Genomic DNA, 18,855 nt, shown 5'->3' with positions numbered 1-18,855 from the left:
TTTTCAGTATTACATACTTTTCTACTTAAACTAAAAAAGCATATTTGACAATATTTTACAATAAATGTACATGTATTATGTGTCTTTTAAAATATAATATTATTGATAACATTTTACAAAAAGGGGACATTAGTTTAAGTTAGTTAATGCATTAATTAACAATGCTCAATACATTTTTATAGTAGTTATGATCCTTTGTTAATGTTATTTAACTGTTCGTTGTTAGTTCATGTTAGCGCATGGTTCATGTTAGCACAATTTTTAGGTTTTAACAGCAGCATTTATGCCTTTTCTGTTAAATATTAACAGTGAAGTTTTTCGTCTCAGGCAAATTTATCTGGTTTTGGTACTATTTAGATATTTTTTATAAAAATAAAAGACAAAAACTACTGTTGCACTTTATTTTAAGGTGTTAATTATATATTAGTTACAATGTAATTATACATTTAAGAACTGAATAATATAAATTAACAACATGCACTTACTATAGGGTCAGGGTCAAGGTTTGGTTTAGGGTTATTTGTATTTAATTATGCATAATTTATTGTAATTACTAGAGTTAGTACATGTAACTGCAAAGACACTAAAATAAAGTGTTATTTTAAGACTGATTAAGACGATGCTTTTCACTGCAGCATATTCACATGCGTCACATTTGACAACCTTTCACAACATACTGAATTGGTCTATTTTTTCAAATAAATAAATAAATAAATAAATAAGAAAAAAACAGCGTTTAATGGTTACATCCATCTCTTTTTACATACCTGCACTGTGAGAAGCAGCAGCAATGTCTGAGCCAACAAAGAGTGAGGGAGCATCTTCTAGAAGAACTGAAAGAAATCTATCAATGTCAAGAGTGTCGTCAATGGCTTTTCAAACGGTATGCGCCACCTTCTTTTGCAACACAAAAATATAAGGCTCAAACCAAATTTTTGTCCGCCCCAAAAGTAAAAAACTCATCACGTGTCTCTTTCATCCTATGAAGGTTGAGGAATGACATTTTAATTATGATAGAGGGGGAAACTCTGTTCCTGCCTAAAGGCAGGGTTCTACGCTAAGATTTTTCCCAAGGAGCACATGTGCTCCGAAATGAAAAAATCTAGGAGCACACAAAAACATTTTGGAGCGCAGTGAAAAATGTTCAAGTAACAGAGTTTAACAGACTGTTTATTATATATATATATATATATATATATATATATATATATATATATATATATATATATATATATATATATATATATATATATAAACAAAACGTGTGTGCTCCTTCTCTTTCTGTTCAACTATGGTGTGAAACCGTCGTTTTGATGGAGAAGTATAAATCACACTTTACAATCACTTTAGTAAAACAGAACAAGTGGAACGTGTTGCTCTCAGGAGGAGGAGCACATCGGCACACCTGTGAATCTGCATCTTTCACTGCAGAGGCTTTTTCCACAACATGGAGGAGAAACTAGTTTAAATGAGAGTATTAGTATTTACTAGTATTAGTCAACTAAAACTACACTAAAAATAAAACAATTCAGATGACTAAAATATAATGGGTTTAGTTCAATTGTAATGCATTCATTTAGAATTTCTCTAAAATGTCCAAACCCATATACTCCCGGAGAAAACATCTATTAACCTGTTAATATGAATGATTTTAAAGCTTGAACATGCAATACATATACAGACTTAACTACTGTGACTTAAAAAAATTCTTAAAATTAAATAAAACCCATTTCCTAAAGTAGAAAAGTCTTCTTTCAATGAATGATATATGCATTCTTTATAACTACTTGCATACATCATTCTTTATTATTTCAAGCAGCAGACATATTTATTTGTATGAATTAAATATAATGAATCCTTATTAAAGCTATTAACGAGCAGTGAATTCTTTTCTCTTTTTCTTTTGTTGCTTGATCAATATTAAGGACACAGACTGCATTAGGTTTATTACTCACTGTCACTTTAAGACATCGTATCATGTCCAATGACATGCGGATCCAATTGCACTGATGCACATCCGATACACTCAAAACTGTTTAAGACTTAACCGACACAGTTTACGTGAATACTCTCCAAAACGGACATTTCGACATAATGTTGTGTATTTGTCCATTCAGACACGAAAGAGAGCTAAATTCAGTCCTCGCGCGCTGTGTGTGTGTGTGTGTGTGTGTCTGTGTGTGTGGCTGCACGCTTCGAGTCGGGTGTGTGCGCACAGAAAACTATGCGTCGTCGTCACTCTTATTCAGATCTATATGACTGCTCTACTCATACTCCCAGACGTTTACATTTTTTAATATTTTATGAGACATGCAGCGCATGTGAACCCGTGTGCTTCTGGTAGATCAGCACGTCCCTACTACAGGACAAATATGCGCATCTACAAACGCAGGACATCAGTTCTGACTGGATCGCTTCACAAATCGTCACTATCTAACATTTTTGTGTAGTTTTTATTCGTTGACGAAAATGTCAATAGATTTTCGTCATAGTTTTTGTCATTCAAAACTAGTTTTTATTTAGTTATCGTCTGGTTTTCGATTATGGTAGTTACTCGCACATTGTGCTCGTAAATCATTTTTCCGGTTCGCACGGATCGATTTTTAGGGGCATATGCGAGCAAAATGGTCGCACTGTAGAGCCCTGAAAGGCAAAGAAAGAACACCATAAAGCCCTTAACAAACATGAATTATTTTTCTATTTTTACTAAGTTACATCACAAGAAACATGTGTGGAATTGTTCTTTAAAAGTTTGGTTGTTTTGAGAGTTTGTATTAAATTATGAATGAAATAAATGAAACTGAAAGTAAAACGTTCATTGTTAATCGGTGTATGAATGAGTGAGTGAATGGGTGAATGTTAGGCAACATGTAAAGCGCTTTGGTGGCCATTGGATATGTGAAAGCGCTATATAAATGCAGTCCATTTTACCAATTTTTTAATTACCCTATTTTGTAACGTGACAATCAGTCCAGTTCTAAGGAATTAGCAGGAGGGGTTAACATGGAACAACATAAAATGTTTTTGTATTTCACAATAGCTTCAGGGTTTTTTTTAAAATAATTTTTTTGTGGTGGTTGACAAACGTGAGCTGGTGCGGATTAATGCACAGGCTTACATAGGCTGCAGCCTAGGGGCCCCATGTGTTCAGGGGGCCTCGGATTGGCCAGACATTTTTTTTTCTACTTAAGCGCGAACCAGGCATGGCACGGCGCCGGGATTCCAGTTTGGATGGGCCAGACGCCCAGACCAATTGTGAACGTTAAATTAAAAACGTTATCTAATCACTGTTTAACCTAATAAAAATTACTGACTAATATAGACTCAGATCCACCATGGGCCAAAACCCACTCAATCACCTGTCTATGATGGCCATTGAAAATGACTTTCTGCGCAAATTGGATTTTTCCGGCCTCATTAAGGACTTCTCTGCCAGAAAATCAAGAAAGAAAAAATTTAAATGAGAGAGACAACAGCAAGTGAAGAGAGAGAGAGAGAATTTTTGAATTTTAAAATGCCTTTTATTCCTATAAATCACTCTTAATTAAACACTTGTTCCAAACAAATCACACAACTATATTATATCAGATAAGTACACATAAATTACACCAAAAAATAAAAAAATTAATTATCCTCAACAACAGAGCACAGCGCTCCATTACAGCACCACTTCATTTCAAATGTTAGTAGATCCTTTGTTGACTTATAAAAACAAAAATCTATCAATATTCGTGATTTGATTAGATTTGAAAACAGTATAACCAGATCTTCACCCGACAGTCTATCCACCATATTTTTCCTGCTCATGTAAATGGCCAGTTTTGCCTGCCCTAGAACAAAATTCAAAAGCTGACAAGTAAACCTTTTACTTCGAACATATTTAAAACCAAAAATAAAAATCCTCATGGAAAACAATTCGTTAAAAGAAAAAAACACACTTTCCAATATTAGAAATAAAGGTTTCAGTCTGTCACATTCCATAAAAGCATGAAAGACCGTCTCTCTTTTTGAACAGAAAGGGCAATCAACACTAACTTCAGGATTAAGAACTGAAATAAAAGCTTTAACAGCGATGGCACAGTGAAGAAGCCTCCACTGTATATCCCCTGCCCTTTTAGATAACGGTGGCTTATACAGTGACCTCCACTCAGGCTTTACATTCTCTTCAACACTCAATACTCGGCGCCACTGCGTGTCAACTTTATCACTTAACACCTTTTTATTAAAAACTTTAACAGATATTTGATAAAAAGCTTTGCCAGGTGCTGTACACAAGTCCAAACACAAAGGTCTTTCAGTATCTAGAAACGGTCCACTACAACCATCCAATTTAGGCAACATGAAAGAAACAGGAAAGGAGTCTTCTGTACTGGAGGTGTTTACTCCTCCACGACTGTCGATCAGTAAATCTTTTTCTTCATTGCTGACCAAAGATTTCCAGTTCTTTAGAATCTGTTCAACAGTTCGTACAGACCTGACCTTTAGACAAGAGGCTACTTCTTCTGCTCTTTCTAAATCCAGTCCAGCTACATGAATCAAATGTCCAAATGTGACGATCCGTGAGTCCTGCAAAACTACTTTAAGTCCATGAAAGGAGTAACCCTCATTTGATAAATCAAAACGAGCTCCGTTTATTAGTGGCTCCTCCAGAAGCCAATGAAGAGAAAGTGTTGTCTCATCTCTCTGTGAGTCAAAGAGACTCCAAACCTTAAAAAGATTTCGATAAAAAACTGGCAGTCCATTCACGTTCACTTTAAAGGGGTCCATTAGAAACAGAGACTTGTCCAACCCCAGTCCTTCAGTTCTGTGCAAAATGGTGCATGTAACAGCCCGCCACCCATTTACTGATGATTTATACAGAAAACGTTGTAAAAATTGCAAATGAAAAGCTGCTATTCTACTTTTCAAATGTACCAGACCATGACCACCCTCCTCTTTAGGTAAATGCAACACACTCTGAGGGACCCAGTGTAACTTATCCCCAAAAAAATCCACCAAAATCCCTTGAATTTTTGCTAGTAGTAGTGCGGGAGGATCCAAACATGCTAACCTATGCCAAAGGCAGGAAGCTACTAAATTGTTCACAATTAAAGTCCTCCCTTTATATGACAACTTTGGTATTAACCATTTCCATTTGTCAAGCCTGCCTTTCACCTTATCAACAACCCCTTCCCATTTTTTCTGAACGGACATTTCATCTCCCAAATACACTCCTAAATACTTAAACCCTCCCGTTCCCTAAGTTAAACCATCAGGAAGACTTGGTCTCCCTTTTGATCAATTTCCAATTAAACGTGCTTCACTCTTGTTCCAATTAACTTTTGCTGAAGACAAAACTCTAAAATCTTCTAAAACTTTCATTAAAACCTGTACATCATTTTGTTCATTAATTAAAACTACCACATCATCAGCATAAGCAGACAAAGAAATGCTACTTTTACAAATAGGTAGAATCAAACCGCAAACATTTTCTCTTAATTGTTGCAACAAAGGTTCTATAGCAAGTGCATATAACATCCCAGACAAAGAGCAGCCCTGTCTAATACCCCTATTGAACCTGAAAGGAGTGCATAAGCCACCGTTTATCTTAAGCACACTCTCAACGTCACCATAGAGCACTTTCACTTTGTCAATAAAATCCTGACAGAATCCAAAAGCTTCTAAAGTTCTCCACAAGTAAAGGTGTTCGACCCTATCAAACGCCTTTTCTTGATCTAAAGAAATAAGTCCAATATTGAGGCCGAGCAACTTGGAGACATCAAAAATATCCCTAATGAGGGAAATATTGTCAAAAATTGACCGACCAGGGACACAATAGGTCTGATCTGGATGTACCACCTGATCTATAATTTTAGATAACCTATTAGCTAAAGCCTTCGAGAGTATCTTATAATCTGAGCAAAGGAGCGAAACAGGACGCCAGTTCTTAATTTCTAAAAGATCTCTTTTTTTTGGGTAGGAGAATGATGACCGCTCTACGGCTACTCAACGGCAAACTACCTGAACTCAAACTATCATTAAGAACCAGCAAAAGGTCCTCCCCTACCTCTGTCCAAAAGTGTTTATAAAATTCAACAGGAAGGCCGTCAATTCCTGGCACTTTCCCAGAATTCATGGCTTCAAGGGCCTTATGCAACTCTCCCAGGCTTAATGCTCCTGCGAGCTCTGCATTGGCACCGTCTGACACTTGGGTCAATCCTTTAAAGAAAACACTTTCAGAATCCAATCCTGTTCCCAGCTCATTCTTATACAAGTTTTCATAAAACCCACAAGCTCTTGCTCGTATTTCTGCATGACTAGATAAAAATCACTCCTGCCTCAGAGCGCAAAGCATGCAAAAAACGTTTTTGCCCATTTTTCTTTTCAAGGCTAAAAAAATATTTCGATGGTACATCCATCTGTTCGATACTTAAAAAACGAGAACGAACCAGAGCTCCTTGTGTTTTCACCCCCAGAAGGTCAGCTAACTGAGTTTTCTTATTTGAGATCATCTCTGTATAACTTTGATTATTTGTTGCATCTGCTAAACTCTGTAATTTAATTATTTCGGTCTCCAAGACCTTCATAGAGCTATTTAACTCTTTGATGACATTACGAGTGTACTGTTGGCAAAATTGTTTTATTTGGACCTTTCCAAAATCCCACCATTGCTGTATGTCTTGAAAAGAAAATTTTGTCTTTTTAAACTCTTCCCAAAATACTTTAAATACATCCTTAAAATCCTTACTACACAATAAATTAGTATTGAAGTGCCAGTATGCACTGTGGGGTTTAATTTGATTTAAAAAGAAAAGCCCCAATACCATTTGATGATCAGAAAAACTGACCGGTGAAATGACACAACTTTTAAAAATACCCAACTGATGTTTGAAAACATAAAAACGATCTGATCTTGAAAGAGATAAAACATTGTCACGAGCATGAGCCCATGTGTACTGTTTCTGACCGTCATGAAAATGCCTCCAAATGTCACATAGATCATTAACATTTACCATCTTTGTGAGACGTTCACGTGAAGGCATATGGGGCTCAATGTGATTTCTGTCAATATTATTCTCAGTACAATTAAAATCTCCTCCTAAAAATAAATATTCTTCAGTACTGCATCTTTGTAACATGGAACTAAGTGCATCTAAAAACACCAATCTTTCTATTGCTGACGTTGGCGCATAAACACAAACGAAAACAAAGACATATTTTTCAAAGATAGCTCTTATTTTTAAAAGTCTTCCTTTCACAATCTCATCAACTTGATATTCGACTGGACTAAAACTCTTAGTAAATAAGATACCCACACCACCACTAAGTGTGGTATTATGACTGAGAACAGAAATGCCATCCCACTCCTGCATCCAATCAGCAGCATTTTTAACATCACTGTGTGTCTCTTGAATAAAAATAACATCTATTTTTTTCTGTTTGATAACTTCAAACAATTCAGCTAGTTTTTTGCAATTTCTTGCACCATTCACATTCAATGATGCAATACACACTTCAATCATGCTTAAAAATAAGAATAAGATCAAACTATGATTCATAATCATAGATTCAAACTTTTTCACTGCCATCATTTAAATTCATGTTGAGGTTTCGCAATATTTTCTTTAAACGGTACACCTCTCTGTTTGAAAAACAGCTTTCAGTCATAAAAAATCTTATTTTTTTCTACAAACTGTGCTACATCTGGAAAGTACTCATTGACGAACACCCCCCTCTTATTCTTCGTAGATTTAAGGAACAGTTTAATGTCATCTACATCATAATTGCGGCAGGAAAACTCACTTTGTGACAAAGTAACACTTGAGTCAGATAATTCACTGTCACTCTCTGAATCAACCTGATCAGCAACATCTTCAAGATCTAATTTCTTTAGTTGTCTATGAGCTGTATAGGACTTCTTCCTTTTTAATGGCACTTTAAATACTGTTTGTTCTGAAACAAAAGCATTAGGCCTACCGTCAACCTCCCGAACATCCCCCATAACAATGTCTGATTCTGTTTTATCGCTTGACTCACCTCTGTCTTCCTCGAATACAACAAGTTTTTCAATTTCGGTTTCCTCCTCCACTGAAACAACATCATCCTTCGAAGTCCCAGCGCGTTGATCTCCATCAAACTCACTCGCCCGCGCCACCGCTGATTCCGCCTCGGCTGAGGCTTCACCGGCCTCACCGGGCTCACCGGCCGACTGCACATTGATGTTAGCTACACCTTCAGTGTCAGCCAAACGATTGTCGTCTTCTTGTTTGCTAGGACAAGTTCGAACCAAGTGACCGACTTTACCACAGCCGAAGCATTTGATTTTATCAGTGGTGATGTAAACCACATAATTAAACTCATCCACTCGAAAATTCAACGCAAGATCTAGATCAGCGTCGTTGTTTACAACCATGTAAACTGAGCGTCTGAAAGACACAAACATGCTTCAGTAAAGGAGAAACGCGGCCAATTGGAATTTTTAATCGAGGAGACTAACGTTAATTTTCCGTAGCGAGATAGAGCCTGCGTCAAAACAACATCACTAACAAACAGCGGGACATTCGAAAGGGTGACTCTTTTAGATGGCAATGAAAGGGGCAAGACGGGAGTGAGAACACCGTCGAGAATAATTCCCCTCTGAACTACCTCATTTGCCTTTTCTACTGTATTAAAAAAAAGAACAATAGCGCTATTCATTCTCGAGGCAGACATTATGTTTTCATGCCCCACAATTTCCCCCACAGCCAAACAACAGCTCTCCACACTCACGGTAGACGCCACTTTTACCCCGTGACGACACGTGAGTGAACTCAACCCCTGCTCACCTGGAACCACCATGTTCCTCACACACCAAAAAAAAAACACCCCCTACAAAACTAAAACTTCTAAACCATACACAAAAAAGAAAAGAAAAAAAGAAAGAGAAAGATAGAAAAAAGAAAAACAACCACGAGTCACCACTCACGCTCACACTAACAAACTCCCAGCATGCACTCCAACAGAGAGAGAGAGAGAGAGAGAGAGAGAGAGAGAGAGAGAGAGAGAGACAACAGCAAGTGATGAGAGAGAGGCAACAGCAAATGATGAGATAGAGAGAGACAACAGCAAGTGATGAGAGAGAGAGACCACAGCAAGTGATGAGAGAGAGAGACAACAGCAAGTGAAGAGAGAGAGAGACAACAGCAAGTGAAGAGAGAGAGAGACAACAGCAAGTGAAGAGAGAGAGAGACAACAGCAAGTGAAGAGAGAGAGAGACAACAGCAAGTGATGAGAGAGAGAGACTTGAGTTCTGATGATAGTTGGCAGCAAAAATATGAGCTCCTGATATCAACAACATTTTTGCCAGAAAATGTAAGTTTTTTATGACTCAACCTGTAATTATATGATTGAAAACTTAACTGTGAACAAAAGAGGCAGAAGATTTTGAAGGTAAGACCTCTGAAAACGATTTAATTTTTTTGTCATCACCTAAAAACTGCATAAAAACTCAACATATCAAGCTGACTGCTAGCCAAGCTAACATTCCGTGGCAGTTAATTCAGTTGAGAACAACATGGGCCTACCTAAAGCAGAGGCATTTTTCAAAAATGAAGAAGAGCTGGAGATAATATATCTAGCAGAAGTTAAATCTACCAAAGATAAGAAAAGGATGAAAGAGATGATCCTGAGAGAGAACCCAGAGTTACTGCTGTCTGACTACAGTGAAGCAGAAGACAACAGAGTCCGGTGTAACCTGCTGTTCTTCACTGAACACCCATCAGCCTGGCACACCATCCTCAGCTCTGCCATGACATGTAGAAGAAAAGGAGGCACCAGCAAAGGCAGACAACTCACTCTGGAAGGAGACAACGACACAAAGCTGATTGTGAACCTCTATCATAACGGAACTGTCATGGTCCAGGGACCAGAAACCAGCCTTAATGAATTCCAGAAGAACTTCAAAAACCTTAAAGTGGAGGTTCAGAAGATTAAGAAAGACTTTACCTGAAGTGAAGAGAAGCACAGAGGAGGGACTCTGCAACACAACGGACACAAACATTGACCCAGGCTCAAGAACTCATCTGACAGACAGACATATCAGTACTCCTGCGTCTCCCAAGATAAAGGCCTTGAGAGTAGGGATGGGCATTCGATTAAATTTTCTTAGTCGATCGTCGGGAGAATTAACGATCGACTATCGATTAATCATTAATATTTTTATATTCAAATTCATTATTTATTTAACTTTTTATAAATTAAAAAATGCAATGAAAATACAAACATACAGTGTGTTTTTCCTCGATTAGATCTTTATTACAAGATGATCAACTTGTGGCAGTAAAACTGGACGTTCGGTTAGGCTAAACTTGAAGATATATGCGCGGCGGTGCTCGAAAGCAACGGAACCTGCAGCTGCGAGTTGGCGTTCTTAAACAGAGACCCTCATTTGTTCCAAAATAATAAATAATAAAAAAAAATCATGTTAAACAATAACTTAACCAAAAACATAATAATTCTTAGATCTGACAGCTTTTGTCAAAATGTAACTCAAAACTATCCGAGAACGGAGTCGAGAAAGAGGGTGAGAGATTAGCCTACCTACAGTAACAATCAATTAGGCTAGGCTACTTAACAAAGCCTCATAAAAAATAACTAGTAACTCACATACAACTTCTACACCAGTCTACTGATTTTTGTTGAGAAAGATCATTGCATTGCATCATTGATGACATGATCTGGGGTCAGACGCGACCGCAACCTGACCGTCAAGCCTCGTTTACACTTTCGCCTGGCTCTGCAGCGCGAGTCTCCGCAGACTGCTCGCGCACCTCCCCAAACAGACGAGGCGTTTATACTCGACGCGCTCGTCTGTGAAACACCGAATACCGCAATGACGCCATTTTTGCCACGCTCACCTTCGCGCTCGTGCGGACGCGACGAGTGTAAACAAGGCTTCAGTCCAGCCGCTGAAAACACCCGGTCTGAGGGGACTGACGTTGCCGGATGCACAGGTACCTCCGCACTAACTTGACCAGCCCGGGGAACACGTTCACTTTCCACTCACACTACGCAACGCAGCAGCATTAGTTTAATGATAATCGATAACAAATTAACCTGATCGACGAAATTCTTAATGATCAATAATCGATTGTCGATTAATCATGCCCATCCCTACTTGAGAGACAACATCGCAGAGTTGGAGCAGGACTATTACTTGTTTAAAGAGGAAACTACCAACAACATCCACCAGCTCCTGAATATGACCAGCCATCACAGCATTCAACAACTACAACAGCTCTGCTCGGCCGTTAAACATCTGGAGGAGGCCAATCAGGAGCTGCGACAGGAGCTGAGGAGGGTGAGAGAGGAGCTGGGTAGAAGAGAACAACACGGCCACACACTGGAGAGACTGCTGGAAGAGACCAGAAACCAGCTGCACACAAAACAACATCAGCAGTGTGTCAGCACTCAAACATACAGCGCCTCCACTCCGGAATGCATCCCATCATCAGCAGTGTCAGCACACACAAAAAAGAGCTTCTTCACTCTTGAACATCAGCAGTGTGTCAGTACACCATCACTGAGCTACTTCACTCCTGCAACCCCACAATCTCATCAAGCCCCTCAGAGGAAAGGCAGCAGCAGCATCACACCATAACGTCCACCAACTACAATACCATCCACGAGCACCGGCAGAGATCAGGCGAGTAAAGACAACATCGTCATCCTCTGTGACTCCAACGGCCACCATCTTGACCACAGACGTCTGTTTCCGGGCAGATCGGTGAAGAAGTTCTGATGTCCCACCTCACACTCTGCTTTGAGACTGCTGCGAGAGGGAGTGTTGGGCGCACCGTCACATATCATTCTTCACACCGGAACAAACGACCTCAGTGCAAGGGTGGACGTCACAAAAGCCCTGTCCAACGTGGTGAAAACAGCCAGCAGGATCTACCCCGGAGCCAAGGTCATCATATCAACCCTTCTACCTCGCAGAGACGTCCCTCAAAGGATCATCAACACAATCAACGCGGAGATAGCCAACATCTGTGCTTCAATGCCGAGCGTTGACATACCCAACCATCAGCGCATCACCCATGAGCATCTATATGACAGTATCCACATCCATCGAGAGGGCATGAGACTGTTCGCAATAACCATCAAGGAGTCAGCCCTGAAATGCCCTCAGAAAACACCCCCTGAGCGCGAGTCAGTCAGACAGACGGACAGCTACGCCGCTGTAGTGGCAGGAACAGGTAGAGCTGACACCACTGACCTGATCCAGATCAAACACATGCTGGAAATTATATGTGACAATATGTTAGCTTAAATACTCATAGTGTGTCTGTCAAGAATGATCGTAATTTCTTAATCACTTTTTTTTATTTATTATTATTATTTTTTTTTATAATTTATTTTTTTGATTTTTTATTCAATGTGTAAAATTGACCGACTCACCATACTTCTATATATCCTCTATATTACCTTTCTAATTGATTAATCTATATTTTAAAACATGATTGGGTCATGAATTTCATACATTTTTCTGGTAAATCCAATATTCGTCAATGTCATCGTTTAAAATAACATGCTATAACATTCAGGGGATGTTCTCTTCTGCTTTTGGGGAGAAAACTACTAACCCTGATTTTGTAAATATTGTATATAGTTCAGACATAATTATATTACTTGAGACATGGTGTCGTTTAGACTCCAAAACCTGCACTCCTCCAAACTACAGAGAGCTACGAAACCCTTCAATCAAACAGCCTAATATTAAAAACGGAAGAGATTCAGGAGGAATCATAGTTTGGTTTAAAGACCATCTGTGGCATTATATTCAGCCTGTGAAAAAAGGGAAAACACATATTTGGTTAAAACTTCAAAAAGAGCTTTTGTGTTTAGATGAGGACATGTACCTGTGTGCCACATACATCCCCCCATATGAGTCTACTTATTATAATGAAGACATCTTCCCAACCCTACAGTCAGAGATCGTTTACTTTCAAGCTCTAGGATCAGTTCTGTTAATGGGGGCTCTGAACGCTAGAACGGGGAAGGAAGCAGATTACATTACCTCAGATGGAGACAAATATATTAACAACTCACATATATATCAACGGAAACACTTTACGAAGGCACGTCAGAATTATGACAACACGATAAACAGGCACGGAAAACAAGTCCTGCAGCTCTGCAAAAGCCTGGGTCTGTATATAGTTAACGGCAGGACAAAGGGCGATTCTCTGGGTCGGTTCACCTACTGCTCATATCTCGGCGGCAGCACAGTAGATTACGCCATCACTGATGTAGACCACAGTAAAATCAACTATTACACCGTAATGCCACAGCTGCCATTATCAGACCATAGTCACACAGTCCTCAGTCTGAACAGATCCGGGAATCTCCGGCCTTCAGATCCGAAGGTTAAACTGCACCCCCTCCCCACCATGTTTATATGGGGTAAAGACAGTCCTGCCCAGTACGAAGCCCAGCTCCACAGCACTCGGGTCCAGAACATGATAGATTCATTTCTATCTACTTCATTTAGTGAAGAGAAGAGAACTATCAATTTAGCAACTCATCAATTAAACGAAATATTTTCTACAGTGGTCAGAAAAGCCCTGAGAAAAAGAAAAAATTATAGATGTAAGAAAGAAATTGCTAAAGATGGTTGGTCTGATAAAGAGTGCCAAAAATTAAGAAAAGAATTAAGATCATTATCAAATATATAACACAGAGACCCTGCAAACCAACAAACACGAGACAAATATCAGCAAACCCTCAAAACATACAAGTCAATACTAATACAGAAAAAAGCGGATCACATGAAAGCAAAGCTTAATAAGATTGAGGAGGCAGTAGATCAGAATTCTTTTTGGGAATTATGGAATAAATTAGATAAATCAAAAGAACCTAAACACATTCCCATCTATGACCCAAACATCTGGACCGAACATTTTGAAAAACTCTATTCCCAAAACGAACCAACCCTCACCCAAAAACACCTGACCTCCCTCCATAACCTGGAACGCACTGTAAAAGACCAGCTAAACCATTTAGACCAGCCCATATTACTAATTGAACTAACAGATAAGATAAAATCCCCAAAAAATAAAAAATCCTGTGGCATGGATTTAATATCAAATGAGATGCTGAAACACAGCAACCCCAAACTGAAAGATGCAAATCTCAAATTATTCAATCTTTTATTAAAAGCAGGACACTTCCCTGAGATATGGAAAGAAAATTTGATTACACCAATCTTTAAACAGGGTGAGAAGTAGGACCCAAATAATTACAGGGGCATCACAGTGAGCAGCAACCTCGGCAAGCTTTCTGCTCCATCATCAACGACAGACTAGTTCAGTTCCTCCAGCAACACAAGATCCTTAACAATTCTCAGATTGGATTTATGCCTAAACAGAGAACATCAAATCACATTTACACACTCCACACACTCATACAAAAACACGTCCAACAAACAAAACAAGGGAAAATATTTGGCTGCTTCATTGACTTTAAAAAAGCCTTTGATTCGGTATGGCATAATGGACTTTTACTAAAACTAATCCAAAGTGGAATAGGAGGAAGGACATATGACATTATAAAGGACATATACAACGGGAACAAGTGCGGGGTGAAGATTAATGACAAACGTACTGATTATTTCAGTCAAACTAAAGGAGTCCGTCAAGGTTGCAGCCTCAGCCCAACTCTATTTAATATCTATATTAATGAATTGGCATCAACACTTGAGAAGTCCTCTTGTCCTGGTCTGACCCTCGAAGACAGAGAAATCAAAAGTCTCCTGTACGCTGATGATCTTCTGCTGCTGTCTCCTCATGAAGAGGGTCTGCACCAAAGCCTCTCGCTTCTGGACCAGTACAGCAGCGACTGGGCCTTACCCATCAACATGGACAAGTCCAAAATCATGATCTTTCAGAAAAAAACTCGCCTTACTGACAAAAAATACAAATTTACACTTGGGGAAACAATTCTTAATCATGTCACCTGCTATAATTATTTGGGTCTGACAATCTCAGCTTCTGGAAAATTTGACACTGCAATAAAATATCTGACTGATAAAGCACATAGGGCTTATTACAGTATAAGAAAACCCCTGTTCAAATTTAACCCACCTATTAAACTGTGGCTGAAAATCTTTGACAGCATCATCAAACCCATCCTTCTTTACAGCTGTGAAATCTGGGGCCCCAAATTTAAACTAAATTACGAATCCTGGGGCAAAACCCCCGCTGAAATTTTCCACCTTGAGTTCTGCAAGAACATCCTGGGAACTCACAGAAACGCTCCAAGTCTGGGTTGCCGGGTAGAATTAGGCACATTCCCTCTCCTATCCGAAATCCAGAAGACAGCCGTAAAGTTCTGGTTTCATCTATCAGATGCGCAGACAGAGAGCTACCATCACTGCGCTCTCAGATACAGGGCAGGACACGCAGAGAGTGACCCCATGCGATATTTAGTGGAAAAACACCAACTCAATTCATTAATTCAATTTAGACACTAAAAAGTCAAAGAAATAGGGAAAATAACCAAAGAAGAATACATACACGATTGGCAGATAAAGGTCACACAATTAAATAAATTACAATATTTCCACAAAATAAAGTCCGATTATAAATTGGCACCATACCTGACTGATATCAGTAAGTATGGTCAGAGAAAGCTCCTGACAAAGTATCGCATTAGTGACCACAGTCTGTGTGTGGAGACGGGCCGACACAAGCAGAGCTGGGGAGAGAGAGAGCTCAGACTGTGTTCACACTGCACTGATGGAGTCGTAGAGGACGAGCTGCACTTCCTCACCGAGTGCAGCAAGTACAAAAGCATCAGAGACGCTTATTTTACACAAATAGCACAGATTATACCTCAATTCCAACAAGAGAGCCTCATAATCAAACTGTCTTATATTTTGGGAGAGAAAGAAGAGTGTATTCAGCTGGCAGCGCAGTATGTGTCCTCCTGCCATCATATGAGGGAGAAGGGCTGAACCCTCTTTTCCATTAAACTGCTCTCTGTACTTATTTTTTGTTATTGTATATATTTTTGTTATTTTATTTATTGTGATATATTTATGCATAATATTGAAATGTTTTTTTTTCTTCACTTTTATGTATCTACATATGTTTGTATATTACTATTGCTTTGGCAATATTGTGCTATTTTACACAGTCATGCCAATAAAGCTCAATTGAATTGAATTGAATTGAATTGAGAGAGAGAGACAACAGCAAGTGAAGAGAGAGAGAGACAACAGCAAGTGAAGAGAGAGAGAGACAACAGCAAGTGAAGAGAGAGAGAGACAACAGCAAGTGATGAGAGAGAGAGACTTGAGTTCTGATGATAGTTGGCAGCAAAAATATGAGCTCCTGATATCACAGCCGAAGCATTTGATTTTATCAGTGGCCAAATCAAAAATTTGGCCACTGACCATTTCACTGACCATTTGGCCATTTTGACCAAATCAAAAAAGAGCCATTAAATTCCATGCCCACAATTCCATGCTCCATCACAAAGCCCTGTCCTACCATGAGCTGAAGCCAGAGAAGAACGCCCTCGGACGATTGGTCTCAGAGCTGACGTCACAAACTGAAAATAAAAACATACCCAGACCAAACCAAATAATTAAAACACTAAAAGAGAAATACCTCAAACATTGGACAGACGGAACAGCCAAACAGAGTAAACTGGAATGCTATTTGGCCCTAAACAGAAAATATGAATTGGCAGGATACCTGAGTAAAGTGGAAGACCCTAAACTGAGGAAAGTCCAGAGCATGTACAGACTCAGTGAACACAGTCTGAGCATAGAGACAGGCAGACACAGACAGACCTGGCTGCCGAGAGAAAAGCGGCTGTGCCCTCACTGCAAAGAGAACCAAGTGGAAACAGAGCTACACTTTTTGACATCCTGCCTCAATTATACAAACATTAGGGACACTTTTCACAACCAACCAGAAAGACTTCCATTAGAAATCTAATATGGACAAACTCCCACTACTGCTGGGAGAAAGCCAAGCGACCTGGCTGCCAGGTACGTGAGGTCCTGTCACGAAGAAAGAGCTTGGACAGAGCTGCCAACGATTTTTTAAAAAAATATTTATTTATTTTATTGTGTAGTGTTATGAATGCTTTGGCAATGTAAAGATTTCTTTCACCATGCCAATAAAGCTATTTGAATCTTGAATCTTGAGAGAGAGACAACAGCAAGTGATGAGAGAGAGACAACAGCAAGTGATGAGGCATAAATAGTTTTGGTTCCTTGCCACTGTTGCCTTGGCTTTTGGCTTGCTTAGTTGGGGACATTTATTATTCAATAATATTATTGATCTGCCTTACTTAAGGTGGACGTTGTCGCAATTTTCTTTTAGAAACAAACTCTGTTATATTATTTTCATGTTATCACTATGAAGCTGCTTTGATACAATCTGTATTGTAAAAAGCGCTATATAAATAAAGGTGACTTGACTTGACTTGACATGAGAGAGAGAGACAACAGCAAGTGATGAGAGAGAAGCCATGTTTCCATCCACACCTTTTTATCCGAATTAAGTGATATCGAATGAAAAATGCCTTATGGAAACAGTAAAATACGATTAAATTTCATGAATATCGACTCAAATGAAATACGTTCGGTCTCATCGGATTTTATCTTGATCGATATACGGCAAATGCGATAAAAGCTGATGGAAACGTTATTTGACGAATAAATAATGAATTGCCATTAAGTTTTAGGCCCTTTTATGGTTGCAAAACGCCACAAAACATAGAAGAAGACGAGTTCATTTCCGGCCAGTATTCCCGCTCTGTTTGCGCACACATGGCGGATGTCAACAAAGACAGATGTAAGTGGACAAAGCAAAAAAATGCTTCAACCAAAGGGTTTCCGTGAAGTGTCTCTGAACCACGATCTCCCAGAACTGATGGAGCGCTGTCGTTCCCACACCACAGGCTGCCTCCGTTGTCGTCGGGCATTTACGTGCATCTGCATCATCATAGCATTGTGTTTATAGCGTCGTTGTTTTCTTATGTTAGGTTTGCTTGTTATTACGTGGCTTGGTTGAATTCTAATGTAGAATGCGGTGTGTTATTTCTTGTTAACAGACTGCTGAGCTGCTAAGTATAACACACCGTTGCCATGGACGCAGTTCAGAGACGGAGCAGACTATTTTCTTTAGCAGAAGCACTTATTGTTTTAAATCAATAAACTCCTTTTTAAGTTAATATTTTGTGTCAAATTATTGATTTATTTGGTAGGTAGCCATGTAATAAGCAGGATAATGTATAGCGAGGCGGTTGTTAGCGAATACAACCCCTTCAGGCTAACAACCGCCTGGCATATACATTTTCCCTTACATATGTCGCTATCAGCTGGCACATAAGCACTATTAGGCTCCATTTTGTCTAGCAAAACTTTGTTCGCAAAAGTTTGCTTGAATGTTGTTCGATTCAGTGCGAAAATGAATGGAAACACCTTAAAATTTCTCAAATCAATTCGATATACCAATTTGATTGCAAAACAGCATGTGACGTCATTACGTACAGGTTTTTATTCGCTTTAAAGCCGTTGGATGGAAACACACTTTCACCAGCTTTATTCGCATGAGTTTTTTTACCGAACTTCAGATAATTCGGTTGACAAGAGGATGGAAACATGGCTAGAGAGACAACAGCAAGTGATGAGAGAGAGAGAGACAACAGCAAGTGATGAGAGAGAGAGACAACAGCAAGTGAAGAGAGAGAGAGACAACAGCAAGTGAAGAGAGAGAGAGAGACAACAGCAAGTGATGAGAGAGAGAGACAACAGCAAGTGATGAGAGAGAGAGACAACAGCAAGTGATGAGAGAGAGAGACAACAGCAAGTGATGAGAG

General features: G+C 39.2%; 1 protein-coding gene across 1 annotated transcript in view; it reads right to left on the bottom strand.

Moving 5' to 3' along the window:
* Window positions 1-946, bottom strand: part of dsg2.2 (desmoglein 2, tandem duplicate 2) — a 31,704-nt gene extending 30,758 nt beyond the window's left edge. The window contains exon 1 of the mRNA XM_077220963.1: window positions 768-946. Within this exon, the coding sequence (XP_077077078.1) occupies window positions 768-821 (54 nt within the window). The 5' untranslated portion in view covers window positions 822-946. The remainder of the gene's footprint in view (window positions 1-767) is intronic.
* Between the last annotated feature and the right edge of the window lie 17,909 nt (window positions 947-18,855).

This window comes from Siphateles boraxobius, unplaced genomic scaffold (assembly GCF_051911475.1).
Source record: "Siphateles boraxobius isolate OS27281-9 unplaced genomic scaffold, OSU_SipBor_1 8, whole genome shotgun sequence".
NCBI lineage: Eukaryota > Metazoa > Chordata > Actinopteri > Cypriniformes > Leuciscidae > Siphateles > Siphateles boraxobius.
Note: the sequence above shows the minus strand (reverse complement) of the source record. Positions and strands in the feature narration are given on the sequence as shown.